The 16235-nt window shown below is 54.9% G+C and overlaps 7 protein-coding genes across 7 annotated transcripts; 2 read left to right on the top strand and 5 right to left on the bottom strand.

The window, feature by feature from the left end:
- Positions 1-366: 366 nt before the first annotated feature.
- On the bottom strand, positions 367-1758 carry WHR41_06656 (uncharacterized protein; the record flags this gene model as incomplete). The annotated part of the gene is made up of 1 exon (XM_069375261.1): positions 367-1758. One exon carries the CDS (start codon positions 1756-1758, stop codon positions 367-369), a length of 1392 nt encoding a protein of 463 aa, XP_069227989.1.
- A 396-nt stretch (positions 1759-2154) lies between these two features.
- WHR41_06655 (uncharacterized protein) lies at positions 2155-2915 on the top strand (the record flags this gene model as incomplete). Its single annotated transcript, XM_069375260.1, has 1 exon — positions 2155-2915. The coding sequence occupies one exon, from the start codon at positions 2155-2157 to the stop codon at positions 2890-2892; it is 738 nt and encodes a 245-aa protein (XP_069227986.1). The 3' UTR covers positions 2893-2915.
- Positions 2916-3316: 401 nt separating this feature from the next.
- WHR41_06654 (uncharacterized protein) lies at positions 3317-6240 on the top strand. Its single transcript, XM_069375259.1, has 6 exons — positions 3317-3566; positions 3655-4052; positions 4116-4201; positions 4266-4906; positions 4966-5130; positions 5205-6240. The coding sequence occupies exons 1-6, from the start codon at positions 3457-3459 to the stop codon at positions 6187-6189; spliced, it is 2385 nt and encodes a 794-aa protein (XP_069227987.1). The 5' UTR covers positions 3317-3456; the 3' UTR covers positions 6190-6240.
- A 73-nt stretch (positions 6241-6313) lies between these two features.
- WHR41_06653 (uncharacterized protein) lies at positions 6314-7911 on the bottom strand (the record flags this gene model as incomplete). The annotated part of the gene is made up of 4 exons (XM_069375258.1): positions 6314-6594; positions 6655-7228; positions 7291-7580; positions 7644-7911. The coding sequence occupies 4 exons, from the start codon at positions 7909-7911 to the stop codon at positions 6314-6316; spliced, it is 1413 nt and encodes a 470-aa protein (XP_069227992.1).
- Positions 7912-8469: 558 nt separating this feature from the next.
- WHR41_06652 (uncharacterized protein) lies at positions 8470-10134 on the bottom strand (the record flags this gene model as incomplete). The annotated part of the gene is made up of 1 exon (XM_069375257.1): positions 8470-10134. One exon carries the CDS (start codon positions 10132-10134, stop codon positions 8470-8472), a length of 1665 nt encoding a protein of 554 aa, XP_069227993.1.
- Positions 10135-10633: 499 nt separating this feature from the next.
- On the bottom strand, positions 10634-12205 carry WHR41_06651 (uncharacterized protein; the record flags this gene model as incomplete). Its single annotated transcript, XM_069375256.1, has 1 exon — positions 10634-12205. The coding sequence occupies one exon, from the start codon at positions 12203-12205 to the stop codon at positions 10634-10636; it is 1572 nt and encodes a 523-aa protein (XP_069227990.1).
- Positions 12206-13149: 944 nt separating this feature from the next.
- WHR41_06650 (uncharacterized protein) lies at positions 13150-14962 on the bottom strand (the record flags this gene model as incomplete). The annotated part of the gene is made up of 3 exons (XM_069375255.1): positions 13150-14133; positions 14193-14658; positions 14714-14962. 3 exons carry the CDS (start codon positions 14960-14962, stop codon positions 13721-13723), a joined length of 1128 nt encoding a protein of 375 aa, XP_069227991.1. The 3' UTR covers positions 13150-13720.
- Positions 14963-16235: the final 1273 nt, after the last annotated feature.

The following is a 16235-nucleotide window of genomic DNA, read 5'->3' as shown; positions in this document are numbered from 1 at the left end:
TTTCAGCTGCGCTCTTTGCCCCTTCTGAAACTTTTATTAGCGACTTGGGCAGTAAGATGACACTTGTCGACTATGTCAAGCAATCATCTTCGTTGGACACGCTGCCATTCATACTGGAAGGCCATTTGGCCGAGGTCACTGCTACACAGGTTTCGCCAGGCGGCAGCAAGCTCGCGTTGGCTTCATATGACAGTAATGTAAATTTGTGGGATGTGAGCACTAAAGCACGGCTGCACACGCTGGACGGCCATTTTGCCACTTCCACGACTTTGTAATTCTCACCAGTCGGCAGCAAGCTGGCGTCGGATTCATAACTTGGGAGATTATCATCCTGTTGAATTGTCACACAGCGCTGGGCAGTGCTAATCACGAGCGACTTGTGGGACGTAGGCTGCCATCACCTATGATGTCTCCGAACTCAGCCGCGCTGTCGTTCGCCCTGTCGAGCCTCCTCTGCGACGTCCTCAAGAGATATGGGATTCCAGACTCCGATATTGGCGAACCAGGATTGATCATTTTGGCCAGACCTTTTCCACCAAGCCAAATAAGTGGCATCCCATGGCCATTGAAGCCAGCAAGGATATATTGACCTGGCTTTCCCGGGACCGCTCCAATGTGGGCATTCGAGTCGAACGAGTAGCCCATAACGCCTGTCCAGGCCTTGTCGACGTATGCGCCGGACTCTTCCCATCCCGCGAACGTCCTCTGCATGTATCCGTCGTAGTAAGTTTTGGATGCTTCGATCAGGGTTGTGTCATCAACGTTGTCGTACCATTGCTCCCTGAATGGACTGAACAACCGCGATGAGCCGCCAACGACAATGCTGCCGTCCGGCCGCGGGATAAGGTATGATAGAACGTTCTCCTCGGAGCGCTCGATGTACGAATTCGGCAGGTGAGGTGGCGTTTTGCCATCAGGAACCTTGATATGGGTACAAATCCCTTTACACGGGATGACGGCATTCCTGTATTCTGGTAAGAGGCCAGCGACATAGGCATTGTTGGCATAAATGATCGTCTTCGCCCTGACTGGACCTCGGGCAGTCTGCACCACGAATCCAGATGCTTCACTTCCGGTAACGGTGTCGACAGGCGTGAATGTTTGTAGGTTGAGGAGTCCTTGAGATGTGAGGCTTTTCAACAGGTGCGTTATGAATTTGGAGGGCCACATCATCCCTGCAGTGAACGACGCGACAGCTTTGGCACCTTTGACGCCAGAGATCGCTTCCGCATCCGGGCCGTGATGAAAGTAGACATCGTCCATGTAGTCCAGGTCATGCTGGAGCATCGCATCGTATGTTGCTTTGGCTTTTGCAGCCGCTTCATCATTCGACCATACGTCGACGCTCCTTGCCAGAACGAAATCGCAGTCGATCTTTTCTTTCGCGATGAATTTCTTCAGAGCTTGAACGTGTGAGATCTCGAACTCCGCGAGTTCGACGGCTGCCTCTAGACCGTCTCGCTCGATATAGTGGGGAATGTGGCCGTAGTAGTCGGGGCGCATGTGGCCACCGTTGCGACCAGTCGCGCCCTCACACACTCCTCGAGCTTCAAGCATCACGATCGATCGTGCCGGAGTGCCATCTTCTGCATCGTGGGCCAGATGCCAAGCAACAGATGTGCCAGCGTAACCAGCACCAATCACGACAATATCGGCTTCTGCAGGGAGCTCGGCTGTGGTCCTGTGCTCATGAAAGTCGTCTTTATCCCTCGACCAAAATGCCGGTAGCGGGTCCAGGACGGGATGGATTTTGGTCATGTTGATGTATCAAAGTGTCGTGACGATGTGCTGGATAATGCTAACGGAGTTGGTTGGATGAAGCAATTGCCGCATTGTCTTTCAAGTATGGGATCTGATAAAGATAAGCTGTTGCCATCTGTTACAATACCCTCCGGTTTCCAATTAGCCGGTTCGGCCAGGACACCGGCCCGGTCGACCTTTGTGGGGCGAACGCCGGATCCTAGAGATACCTCGCAATCGTCCATCAACCCCGGGCCGGCGATTGACTTTGGTCACTATCGATACGCGGAAGTCTAATCCCTTGCGGAACATCTTTGGAGCAATTCCCTTGAATGAAAACATCATCGTCGCGAGCAACAGGCTAGGCCGTCACGCAGGAACCGTCGGTTGCTCAAATTGATTCACGGATCCATCATGTCGCAATCACCCAAACACGTTGTTTTCGATGTCGTCGGGACATGTGTGTCGTTCGACGCATACTATGAATGCATAGACAGCGCCATAGGCGCAAAGCTCCGCCAAAAGACAATGACGGCGAAGCACTTCGGTTTCACCTGGCAGACGGCCGCAGAGCTAGAGTTCACCTTCCTCTCAATCTCCGGCAGCTACAAACCATACAAGGACGTTCTCCGCGCACTCTTCTACCGGACACTCGCTCTCTGCGGAGTCGACGACCCTCGATCGTTCGCCACAGACGCGGAGCGCGAGATATGCATTGACGGATACTCGGCCCTCCAGTTACGTCCCGGATGTCAGGAAACCTTCCAGCTCCTGCGCGACCACGGATTCACCGTCTGGTGCTTTACCACTGGAGACATCGCCCGAGTCAGAGGCTACTTCGAGCGCGCCGGCGTCGATGTTCCTGTAGAGAACTTCGTCAGCTGCGACACAGCGGGCGTCGCCAAACCGGCACTTCCTGCGTATCAGTCGGTATGGGATCAGCTGGGTGAGAGCGATGCGAAATGGTTTGCCGCCGCACACATGTGGGATGTCGCAGCCGCCACCAAGGTCGGTTTCCGGGGAGCGTGGAGCTCCGTATACGAGCACGAACCGTGCCTCGATGTGTTCAGCGATGCGAAGTTGGAGGTTGTTGCTGGGAGCTTGACGGAGATGGCACAGGGCATTATACATCATACTTCAAAAAGTGCATAGAGTGCGCTTCAATATTCATGCTTTCACTGTGTCTTCGCCTGAATCGAGATCGAGCGAGGGGATGAGGGCACGGGTCCTCCTGAGCTGTACGGTATGGAGAGGTTGGACCTTCGTGCCGAAGTCGTGCCGACCCCGCCGAGAGCGGAGGCAACGGTGTCACTGGAAAGTTGTGAATTGCTTTGCTGAATAACAATGTCTACGTGTTATAATACAAAGCCCAAGTCAAAGAAGCGGCAACTAGTCTGAGCTTGAGTGTGATAAGCCGATTCGTGATATGTAGCGACGCTGTGATTCAGGGTTTCCCGTGCCATTTGGCCGGCGAATCGTTATCAACATCGCCCTACCCTTGAAGGTTTCATCGCCTATCGTTATCGGCGAAAGAACCCCAACCCCGACCCTCTCCCCGCCTTTGCTACGACATCCCTATCTCATGGGCCTCGGGGATATGTGAAAATGCCAGCGCTGTTGAGGCTGGATCAGACGCCGCAGTCGCCTGAGTAGTGACATCCCAGGGTCGTGCCGTGTCTTCATGTCGCTCTAGATACAAGTGTGGACGTGCTCTAAATGGATATGGCCGAGCGCGTGCTTTCAGAGAATTGGCTGTCAACGGAGCCTGCGAGGCCGGCCAAGAGACGACATCTCGCAACAGAAGACAGGCAGAGGGCAATTCGTGCGTAAGCCAACCAACCCATCATCGCCCCGGGACATCCTCAGTTGGTGCTCTGGAGATACCTGTACCGCTGACGCTCACCATGTACTCAGATGTGACGAGTGTCGACGCCTGAAAGAAAAGTGCGAGGACGGAGAGCCATGCCGACGTTGTCGCCACCTACGCCGTTCTTGTGTGTTCAAGGCCCCGGCGGCGGCGGGAGCAGAGAAACGCAGATCGGTGCCCGCCCAATCATACCAGGAGCTTTTGGATCGGTCTCTGTGTATGGAAACAATTCTCAAGCACCATTTCAGCAATCTCGAGCTAGATCTGGCGTCCCTGCGGCGAGCATGCGATGCCTTACCACCCTCTCCACCAGACACGATACACGAGACAGACTCAAGCCCTCAGGATGTGCAAGTCATCGGGGAGACCACCGACCAGTCAACTACCAGCCCTGGTATCGAAGACGAGAAGTGTACAGTTGACTATATAGACGGCACCATTGCTCGTGAGTTGCCTGCCAGGTTGAATATCCAAAGCGTGTGTTTCTAATCGCGATGGCCATCTACAGATTATTCTGGAGAGTTTTCTCACTGGAACTTCTCTATGCGTGTCAAACGAAACCTGGATGAGGCAATAGCCAAATCAAATGTCCCTGTCCGTCTTCCTACATTTACACGCACCGCGTGACTTTTCAGCGTCAACTGATCATTCTACACAGGACCTACGTCAACCGGATGGCGTACCAGATTTCATACGCGTAGGACAAGCAAATCCAGACTCCTCTCCGATCAAGGAAGTCTTGGCCTTACTTCCACCTCGACCGGTGGCAGACTTCCTCACCGATGTATTCTTCAAACATGCTACGAGTGTCTACTACTACCTGGATCGTCAGTGGCTTGCTGAAATGGTGGAGAAAATGTATTCTCAACCAAGCTTGCTTGAGGCCAAAGACATTACTGCGACTTCTGTGGTGTCGATGGTGCTGGCAGTGGCGACTCAATATGTACACCTAGCATCTCCTGATCGGCAACAAGAATGTGATCCCCCGGTCTCCCAAGACGCCACCACACAGAGCAATAGTTGGGAGCTCGAGATTGGGTCCGGCTTTTACCGTCAGGTCGCAAAGCTATTGTCAGAGATCATACATTCCGGTTCTCTACTCAGTGTCCAAGCCTGCCTTCTCATGGGACTCTACTTTCTGCCAATAGATGCTTCTGGGCTAGGCTTCATCTATCTGAATTTGTCTATCAAGCTTGCTGTACAGAACGGCATGCACCGGAGAACCAATTGCGGTAACTTCAATCTGCACACCAAGGAAGTCAGGCGTCGCGTTTGGTGGACTGTATACTGCATGGAAAGGTCAGCTCATCTGAACCCAAGGACGATGAAGGATTTCAGCTGATAGTCTATTTGGCTAGGAAAATCAGCATTTATCACGGTCGGCCCACATCTATCGCGCGCTCGGACATCGATACCGATCTTCCCACAAATCTAAAGCTAGATGCAAGAGATTCTTTCGAACCCTCACGGTTGCTCGCTTCGGTCCAGCTAACAACCTTGGCCGAATCTTTACAGCAAGAGATGTAGGCCTCATTACAGCTCAGCTCGGAAGGGGCGATGACGGCGTTGAAAAGAAGTTACTAACAGCTCACCGTAGATTCTTTCTCCGCAAATGTCAAGGGCCTGAATTGGGACCTACCCTGAATCGCATTAAGCGCCTCCAAGCCGATGTGAAAAGCCTCCGATCGTGCCGCAGAGGCGCAGACCTAGCGAACTTGGCTGCGAGGTCCGCGATATCCCGTGCAGAAATACACCAACGCCTCGAACAGTGTTCGCTTGAAATGTTTACTGGCCGGCCTTTCATTCTGGTCAACCATCGTATACGAGCCAACGAGAGTCCCCACGACCCAGCAAAGAGAACCTCTCGCCCATTTCCCACAAACACAAACAATGGGCCTCAGGACTTTGGCGCTGGTCCAGTGGCACCATGGGAGACCTTGGTGCAAGACTGCATTTCCGCGGCGAAAGAAGTCATCCAACTGCTACACATTATGCGTACCACTGGCCTGGGCCTTGCAAGGTCATCATACGTCGAATACAGCTCCTGTCGCGCTTCTTTATTGGTGCTAATTGCGTACAGTACGTGCTACCGTACGAATGAGCTCGCTAGCACCCTACAGATAGGTCTCAATGCTATCAAGGAAATGGCATCCTCTGGCGACTCTGCACGCTCAGAGATTTCGCTTCTCGAGACGCTCGAATCGGCTTTGCAACACCTCCGAGCTTTCGATCCTGGTCCAGCTAAAGTCAACGACACTCCGGTACTGGGTGGCTATGCAGGATTTATCAATTGGTATAAAGAGCGGAAAGCTACCTCCGACTCTCACATCGATCCCCTGCTCGCTTCCGGTCCGGAGCTATCGGCAGAGCAAGTTCAAGCAACCCAGCCACAAGATACTCAGGCAACGAATACCGAGCGAGATACAGCTTACATCGGTAGCAATATGATGTTCGATGACAGCATATCGGGCTTCGACCTGTTCAATACGGATGCAAGCGGCGCTTTCTTTATGCCCGACTTTGCAACCCACGGTTTCCCTGAAAAGGACCTCTATGAAAGTTTTTTGAGGTTGCCAATTTAGTGCGTACAATTGAAGAGAACTTTATGTGTTTCCATCATGATCAAATCCAAGGTAGTCATATGACAATGCAGATAATTATATCGCTTCGTATCATGCTTACACCGAACCATTCATTCCAGTTCAATCACAAGTTCGCATGCGGAGGCATTTTCTTCGTAACATTGCGCCACGCCTTCAGAGATTCGTGCTCTTTATCCTGATACCATCTGTCTGGGCTGACGCGATAGGGTATAGGGAGATCTGCTTCCTCTTCCGTCGCACCAGTGGTGATCATCAAAGCAATTGCTTTTGCAGAAAGGAAGATTTGTGGCATCCCATGACCCGTGAACCCTGCACAGACATACTGGCCGTCTTTGGCGCAAACTTTTCCAACATAGGGAAACCCGTCATTGGAATATCCCATGACTGATAAGCACACTGCCTGTCAGTTTCGCCGAGATCCCAATATACAGGTCAGCCACTTACCGCCAGTCCACAACTCTTCTGTACGGGTATTGCTGTTCTCCCATCCACGAAAATGTCGCTGCATGTACCCATCAAAGTACCCGTGGGCGCTCTTTGTCACTTTGCTGTCGTCTGTCACATTGAACCATTCGTCCAGATCGGTGTAGTGGTCTCTTCTCGCGCCCCCTACTACGATGCTCCGGTCGGGCCGTGGGATCATGTAATCGTACTCGTACTGCGAGAACCGCATCATAAAGCTGTCCGTCATCTTCGGTACATCTTCGCCAACCAATCTCGCAACTACGCCTCTGACCGGCACAATTCTATCTCGCAGCTCAGGCAAGAGCGCAGAAGAGTACGCATTTGTAGCGTGGATGACAGTACTGCATCGAACAGATCCCCGCGGAGTATTCACAGACCATGGTAAAGCCTCCAGAGTCTCAGAGGACGGCGTGACACTCAAGACTGGCGTGTGTGTTTGAAGGTTGACTCCCTGGGAAATAGCCTTCTCCAGAAGATGGGACACCAATCGGTATGGCCATAGCCGGGCTGCGTTATATGTCAAGCAACACTTTGCATTTCGCACGCCAGACACCTGCGATGTGGGTCAGTTTGAGCTTCGAAAAAGGCGTGCAAGGGGTCGTTCTTCTCGATTACCTCACAAGCTTCCTCTCCCTCAAAGTATTGTATCTCCTTCGCCGTTGAGATACCGGCTTTGGCAACTTCACTGAGACTCGCCTTGATGGCATCTCTGCCCTCGGAGTAGGTGCATACGTCAATCACCGTCGTCTCCTCAAAGTCACAATCGATGCCCCCCTGCTCAATCAGATCTCTGATTTCTGAAACCTGTCGAGCCTCGAAAGAAGCCACATGCTCTGCAGCATCTTTCCCGTGTGACTTCAAGACGTTCGCCGCCCTAAAAAGCGGATCGGGCTTGAGATGGCCACCTTGTCGTAGTCAGTAATTACTCGAACTCCAATCGAGCAACGATGTCGAGTTTGAGAACGTACCATTGCGGCCAGTGGCTCCTGAGCACGCTTCTCGGGCCTCCAGTATGAGTATCGATGGGATTTGGCGGTTGCGGCTGACATTCTGCTCGATCAGATGGTGCGCAATGGATGCGCCAGAATACCCAGCACCGATTATGACGATGTCGCAGTGGTCTGGAAGATGCGCAGTGCTTCGGTACTCATCGATACTGTGAGCATGCTTTCGCCAATAAGATGGCAGCGCATCCGCCACTGGAAAAGGTCGCGTCGCTTGATTCGGGCAAGGCATCCTTATCGCACTGCCGACAACTTTTCTCCGCCGCCTGTTTTGATGTTTCTGATGTACGTGAACTCCGTTGAGTTTGGATTTAGGGCCGGAGTTCAGCTATCACTGGGTGGGTGTCAGTCATTAGCCGGCGACCGGGCCGGTTCTGGGCTCAGCCAGCACGTAGCACCTGGCCCGTTACTGTAGCTGCATGCAGGACGTCCTTGGCTCGCAGATCAGTCCATTTGAGACACTACAGTGGCCTTTGGCGCTATGTATCGAACCGGCTTCTTCACAAAGCCAATCAGGCTCCGGGCTTTACAGTATCAGCAACTCAACCTGTCACGCACTAGGGCTGGAACTGCTGTAGAGGTGTCAAAGACTGGACGCTTTTGATAAGCGAAATACGTCGTTGCTTGAGGAATCATGAGTAGTATTGTCGCTCAGAACTCTGAGATCACACCGAGATCAATTCATAATGAGAAATGGAGTCATCATCGAGCATGCAAAGAAGCCAAGAAGCACGCCAACAAATTCATTCATTTCGCCGACACGCATCCGCTCACTATCTACGTACCACGCTCAGCTCCACAGGATATCAAGCCTATTCTTCCAACTCTTTGGTTCATCCGATTTTGGTTCCTCCACGTCTACCAGCTCCAAGAACTGCCGGATGGGGATCTTGTCGAGGGGAATCACCTCCGTTTTGCAAACATACTTATATCCAAAGTACAGGCCAATCACTATTGGCATGTTGATGTACGAAGAGACGAACGTCTCGGTGCTCCAGTGATGATGCATGAATGTCGTGTAGCCTCCGGTGAAGTACAGAAGGACGAAGAAGGTCATCGCGATCCACGTGCTCCATGGTTGAAGCGGCGCCGCCCATGGCAGTTCCTTCTTCCGATCGATATTTTGCGCCTTGCATCCGTAGTAGAACCTGAGGTATGTGATGCAGATGACGATCCAGTTGACCAGTGTCGACACTGAGACGAGATCTTGTAGCCAGCTGAACACCGTACTGGCGCTGCCGGACAAGGTCATGAATCCCAGAGCCATGAAGACACCGTAGAAAGCGACCGCTAGGTATGGGATCTTGAAGCGGTTGAGTCTGGTGAAGATACCAGGCGCACGTCCATTCTTCGCCAGTGCATACAAGACTCGAGCACCACCGAGGAGGTTGGCGTTGCCGGACGAGAAGGCGGATGTGATGACGACGGCGTTAATGATCGAGGAGACGACCGGGATGCCCGCTCTCGAGGCGCTGATCACGAACGGCGACTGCGCTGCTGTGCCCGTCGAATGAAGGAGGTTTGGATCGTTGGAAGGGACCACAAGGCCAATCATGAAGATCGTCAAAACGTAGAAGATGAGTATTCTCCAAAAGATGCGTTTCGTCGCCTGCGGGATCACTTTTCGAGGATTTGCTGTCTCGGCAGCAACGAGAGTCACTGCTTCAATGCCAGAGTACGAATAAATTGCGTTGTTGAAAACCGTCCAGAAACCCAGGAAACGGCCGAGCGACCCATTGATGCCCAGGTATTGCACGAAAGGTCCAGGGTGCTTCCAGTAGCGAAACCCAATACTCTCATGGTTCGGACCGCCGCCGCAAGTGACCACCAGAGCCATGAGGTTGACTCCGATAATCAGAAGAATCTTGAGCGTACAAAACGCAAACTCAACCTCGCCGTAGATCCTGACAATTGAGAATGCTGTGATGAGCATGAGGATGCCAAACACAGTGATCCAGATGGCGTTGTTGACCGTGACCCAGAACTCCACTAGCACTGCCGCTGCCACGATTTCGGCTGGGATGGAGACGGCGTAGGAGTATACAAGATTCCACCCGTTGGCGAAGGACAGCGCGGGATCGACAAAGAGTTCGGCGAATCGAACGACTCCTCCGTTGAGCGGGACAAGCGTGCCCATCTCTCCCATAGCCAGGACGACGGGAGCAATCAAGCAGCCGACGAAAGTGTAGCCCAGCCATGCTCCGAGCGGTCCTGCGTTGGCTACTGCTCTACCAGAGCCAAGGAACAGTCCAGTCCCGACAGCACCAGCAAGTGCAATCATTTGGATGTGTCTCTGGTGAAGGCCCTGTCGGACTTCGGTCCGCTCGAACAGAACTCCGTCGACGATCTCACCGACCTCGTGAGACTGCTGTTGGTGGAGCATGTTGTCGTCTTTTTCATCTTTCGGTAGGTCCTCGCTCACGAAAGCTGGTTTGGCACTAAAGGAATGATCCATCTTGAAAAGTCGCTAAATTTACCGAAGCAAGTTCCAATGGATACATCTTGCCTTTAATATCAACGACGTTGCTAGATCGTGTTTCCAGAAGAGATACATCTGTCAACGCGAGGGGGGTCGTCCACTGAGCGGGCCGGTGGGTCTTAGAGTTTGCGCGATAAAGCCAGGCTGTGAGAGGCGACCGGGCCGGTCTATCAGTGCCACTAGAGATAAAGATATGGTAGCCAGAGTTCAGCTTGCTTTGGCATGTGTTGGGCTTGCTCATGATGGCTGCCATAATGTCGCGAAAAATGGAGCATGGCAAGGCGCCAGATGTGTTTCGTTTTGGCTTCTCTGCTTCTTCAAAGTTTCGTCGCGTCAGGATATCACTTGCTAAATGGCATTAACATCCCAACACAGTCGAAATGTAGGTCCCCGAGTGTGAAGTTTGCGAAAGTATTATTGCTTCTGTCAAATGAAAGCCGGTTTGCCTCATCCAGAGCGTAGCTGAACACCAATTTTAAAAGATCCTCTTCAAACTCGGCCGCACCCATCGAGCCGTTTTGCAATCTCGACCTGGGGCGCTCATCCACCTCTTTATGCCGTCGAGGTCCCAACCTGCTTTGTATCTCCTCTGATCTTCACTCCACTCCATGGCCTTCTCCTCCTCTGACCTCCAGCCTTCTATCCCTGGCTCCCTGGATTGACCCAAGCGAATAGAAGGCACAAAAGTGCAATCCCGTAAATGGTGAGTCCACTGCAGGCAGTTTGAAGCGGCTCGGCAAGCTTCCCCGCACGCTTCGAATGAGGTATGTGCGATATCTCCCGGTGCTCGGTAGCCTCCGAAGTCGCTGTTGATCCAGTCCTCACGGACCGAGACTTCGGTCAGGTTGAGGTAGTCGACTAGATCGGCAAAAAGCAACGGCCGCTGCATGATTCGCCGGCTCTCTTCCCACTTCCGCAGGGACACCATATCTTCAGCAGACGTCTTGTGCATCGATATGACCGGCTGGCACCAATACGTGTCGCTGAGAGGAACGCCGTGTAAGGGGTGCGGCTGAAACATCGGGAAGAGCCCGCTCAAGCCTGTCTGCGCATCCTCGTGTAGCGCCAGGCCCAGGACGGAGTCGCCGCAGCAATCATGCATCATCTGATCCTCCCATCTCTGGGTTAGTGCTGATCCCGCGAAGGCGCCATTGTCGTCAAAGTCATCTTTGGCAAGTCGTCGCACTGCCTCGCGGGAAAGAACGTAGCCGGGTCCGCCGTTAGCCATCCAGAACCCGCGTGCGCCAGGCGACGGAGAGCCGAAATACCATGGCATGTCGGGGTCGAAGTTGGTGAGCAATCGGAAGATGTTGTCCCAGACGATGTATGTGTCATCCTCGTAGAAGACGTACCATCGCTTTTCTGGCCGCATCCGCCACGCACGCGAGACCTGAGGCAGGAATTTGAACTTGTCTGTCTCCCATCCTCTGACCTTCGAGCCTGCTTCGGTGTGAAGTGTTCCGTTGTCCGCCAGCTCCTTCTGGAGCACATATGCTTGGAGCTGGTCGTTGCCGTCAACAAAGTCAGTGCGAAGGTCGGCCAGGACGTCAATGACCTGATAGCCCCCGATCTCTTCGTCCACGTCGGAAAAGATGAGGAGGTGATCGTCCAGGCACGCCGACACGCTATTCAGCTGCGTCTTCACCCTTTTCTCAAGCACGCCGTGTCCAGACTTGAGTACCGGCTGCACATCGCGTAGCAGGTCCTTTGGGAATGCATCGCAGAGATCTTGCACGCTCTTCCCCGCGACGGCTTGGTTCACCGGCCTGAACTGCGAGCGTGTGTGCCAGTCGTAGAATTCCGGCTCCGGCTTCGGTGGCGCCTCTTTTTCAGCGTCGGGCGCGACGGCTTCAGCGACATTGTCGTTGTTCGAATTATTCGAGCTCAGCAAACTCGCGCCAAAGGCCGGTCCGCCATAGATTAGAGTTGCGGCGAACAGCAGCACGAAGACGCCGCACCCGACCGCCACGTGCCACAGCCTGCGCGGGCTCAACGGGCCGCCGCACGTCAGCCTTGGCTGATGTTCCATACGCTCGAGAGAGGACATCACAGTCGACCGCACGCCAGGTCTGCATTGTGGCAGCAAGAGCGCAAGTGCAAGCACTGCGGGCGTGGGTGTACATCTACGCTATCTTGACGGCAAGACGAGGTGCGGGATGTCCAGCGCAGGGGCTACGCCGCATCGCTGCATGGCCGCCGGGCCAAGACGGCATGACGCTCTGACGACGACCTACCTACCGTGGGCGGACCCCGGGCCTGGCGATAAGTTTGGAGGTCATAGTAGTCCTCAAGCTTGATTGTCTTCCAATAACGCTGATGATGGTGATGATATGTATAGCATGTTCAATGCATAATCAATCCAACGATCTGCTGTGTTCCACGGAAACTGAGTATGTACTGGCGTATTTCCTCCCCAGTAATCCAGCATGCAATATGAGCTGCCAAACGAGACATTCAGCAGATCGATGTCGGTACAGTTCCCTTCGTACGTGACGACTATCTCGCAATTCCTTGTCTTTTGGGGATTGCGGCGAACAATGCGACGATCGATTCGCATCCATAGAAGGTTTGCAATAATCTTCTCGAGATCATCGAGCCGCTCTATTTAGCCTTCGGCAGTTGTTGACGATCCTCGAGACAGTGCATCCGCGTAGATGAGTTTCTTTTCGCGCAGCGTGGCGGCAGAGACTTTCCCGCAACGCCTGCAAGTCCGGGTATGTATCCATCTCTGCCGTCCAGTGCAGCGAGATGAGCGGCAGGACGTTAAGCGCGAATGCGCCGCATGGCTGCTGGGCCAAGGCGGCAGTGCCTATAATGAACCGATTGGATCCATTGGTGTCGGTACTGGAGCGCGCCCAGGGATTGTGTGTATCACTGTCCGAGTAGGGATGGGGTTGGGGTTGACCAGACAACTCGCTATCGAGAAAGACTCGTGCTCCACGAAGGTCGGCAACGAACTACAGACATCGGACGATCTGACAAGCATCCATTCCGAAGTCGACAGTTTGTGCACCTGCGGAGCAAATACTCCACATGCGGTTGAGTCGCACTGGCGTGTCGAACAAGTGCCCGTTCATGCAGGAGCCGGACGGCGGGCAATATAAGCAGCCAATAGCTTCGAACCAGGCCGAGTGCCGATCCTCCTATTAGCACGTCTCGAATCCTCAACCGACTTCGCCTATCTCTTGCGAAAGCCCTCGAGCTACTGCACGTGTGTGGCGCCCCAAGCCCGGGGGGCAACACAGCGACAAGATTCCGGACTGCATAGCCGGTCGCCGCCAACAATCGCGGCATCTTGTATGTGTTTTTGGTTTCAGGGATACTTATGGGATCGGTTGTACGCCACAGCATCATACGATGGCACGGTGAGCCGCAAACGCAGTATGTGCTCTTCCTCGCGAGCGCTGAAGTCGGCGCCAAGCCAAAGGCCTCAGTCAGCCTGCTTACGGGTGAACGTCTCGGTCGCGTGTGGAATTCGATTCGCTTGTGTTTGTACAGTTTATGACGAGACCCTCCAAACGCCGTGCAAACTTTTTCATTTTCACCAATCATACCCCAATCGTCATCGCAATCCGGAATACGGCCCCCGGAACTCCTTCGCGCCCTCCTCGTCCGTGACGCGCGACGTCTCCGTCTCGACGTAGAACGTCTTCCCGATCTTGCCGGGGTACGTCGGGGCCAGGGGCTCCTCGCTGCTGCCGCGCGACCCGTCGTTGCCTCGCTGGCCGGTGATCGTCGTGACGGTGCCGTGCCCGTTGACGGCCCGGTTGCCGAACGACATGGCGTGCAGCGACATGCGGTGGCCGCGAGGCATGTCTTTTGGGATGTCGGTGGCTTTCGAGGGGTCGAGCGTGCTGCGGACGCCGAAACGGTGGAGCGCTTTGGAGACGAGGGGCCGGAGCGTGGCGACGCAGCCGGCGGTGATGCCGACGCCGTTCTCGACCGTCGACCAGATCGCGATGTCTGTGGTGGTGTCTGGGAGGTTTGTTAGCTTAGCTTGTTGCTATTGAATTCCGCAGCGGTTCGGAACCCACAAAGAAAATCTCCCTCGCGGCCTTTTGCACTGTCGTGCAGGGCAGGAACGTAGGGCAGGCGTACGACAGTCGCCGTGGACCCGACGGCAGCGAACGCCAGGAGCCCGACGACCAACCTCTTCTGGCGCATGGGAATCTGCAGATCCTTCACGATCCAGAAAGGCAGCAAGCCGAAAGTCCAATCTGCGACGACGTTCATGCCAGAGATCGCAAATACAAGACCGACGAGTACATCCGTGTCCAGGCAAGTCCCTTGAGGGTCGAGTTTCCAGAATGTGTCGATCGGGCTGCACTGGAAGAGGAAGACAAAGAAAAGAATTGGACCGAGGAGTACGGTCAACGCCATGGTTGTGCGGATGATCCAAACATGGAGCCTGTCTGTCGCCACTCTGAGCAGGAAAAAGCCAATGCTGACCTTGAGGAGGGAGGTCGTCAGGACGTAAAAACTTTCGCAGAAGAACCAGTACTGTCGGGGTTGTCAGCAAGGGGACACGAGGCCAGCTGGATCACGGTGTGCTTACGCTCAAAGCCCTCTCCGCCCTCTCCGGCTCGAGATCCTCAACGTGTCTGCCGGTGCCGTAGACGAGACCACCAAGCTGGCAGGCGAGGTAGGCGGTGTTCAGAAGTTGCGTGCCCAGCATGGTCCAGTCATCGCGTCCAAAGGACTTGATCATCCCTGCTCGCACCCATATCCGCAACCCGACAGCAGTCCAAGTGAGAATGAAAAACGCAATCCCCACGCCCCAGACTGGCGGGCTCCTGTCATCCATGGTCGCAGCCACCAGAGCAAGTCAGAACTCAAAAAGGACGGGGAGACTGGAGAAGCAGAAACTGGGTGGGAGAAGGGCCTTATCCGGGCGCCAGGGTGGTGAGAAGCAACTGAAACGGGGTTTGGCATGCAACAATCATCCACGTACAGGGCAGGTGCTCGCTGCGCGAGCGACGATCAGAGCAAGGATGAGGGGACGATCGAAGGCACAGATTGCACAGCATGGTAGTGGCATGCTGTGCACGGTAAGCACGCACCACGGCAGCGCAGTCTCGACTTCGAGAGAGCGCGGAAGGTCTACCTTCGGCCTAGCTAACAGGCGCCTCATTCGCACCCCGAACGGCCTGCACGACCGCGTCTCGTGGCAGATGCAGCTCTCAGCGCGCTCCGCAACGCTTTTCCACGGCAATCGCTGGACGGCAGGCACGGCAGGCGTGGGAGGCCCCCAACGGCTGCTCGAGGGCTGAGCGGAGAAGGGGATCAGATTGGAGGCTGTCGCCGTTGTGACGGGCGGCGATGGAACGAAACACGGCGGGCCTGCGCTGGCGACAGACCAGCATCTAGCGGGTCACAGGCCAGCAGCAGGGGAAGAGCACGCCGGTCAAGTCGCGAGTCAGCATCAGCAGGTGGCCCGGACGCCGTTCTCCGCGCGGCGTCTCAAGGGCTGTCCACGGGGCCAGTACTGTAGATGTACTGTACACCGGCGAGCAGGCGAACGCTGAGGTCTGTATGTCGTCGAAGACGCTGGTCACGGCCATCGGCGGCAGGAAGAGATAGGCGGTCCGGCAGGAATGGCGGAAAGGATTCTGTGACAGGTGAAGGATGGCACGACGGTTGGCAAGACGGGGCACGTCGCGAGCGCACCGGCGGCAGGCGGGAGACAGCCGGGCAGCCGACAGGGAATGTGAGTCGGGGGCCAGCGAGGCGAGAGCGGCACCGTTGCGCCGGGCGGGCAATGCGGGTTGTGAAGAGCGAGCGAGGAGACAGCGAGCAGCCGGAGTGCAGAATGGAGTCTGAGCGAGGACGGCAGGGCAGTCCGGCGGTGGAGATGGTGCAGAGCTGTCAAGCGCCGCGTGCACGTGAAGATGCGCGCGAGTCAAGCCGGCCCGGCAGCCACGCCCGCCCTCCCGCCGGACTGGAGGTCGCACTCGGAGGCTCGCTTAGGCAGCTTACCTTATAAAGCCTGCCACCTCTGCTGCGCCGGCACTGCTGTACCTGCGCCGGCAGTGGTAGAGTGCGCCCACGCGAGAGCCAGCCCCTCGGAGGTCTGCTGT

Source organism: Cladosporium halotolerans, assembly GCF_011745625.1.
Source record: "Cladosporium halotolerans strain TM138-S3 chromosome Unknown Sca23, whole genome shotgun sequence".
NCBI lineage: Eukaryota > Fungi > Ascomycota > Dothideomycetes > Cladosporiales > Cladosporiaceae > Cladosporium > Cladosporium halotolerans.
Note: the sequence above shows the minus strand (reverse complement) of the source record. Positions and strands in the feature narration are given on the sequence as shown.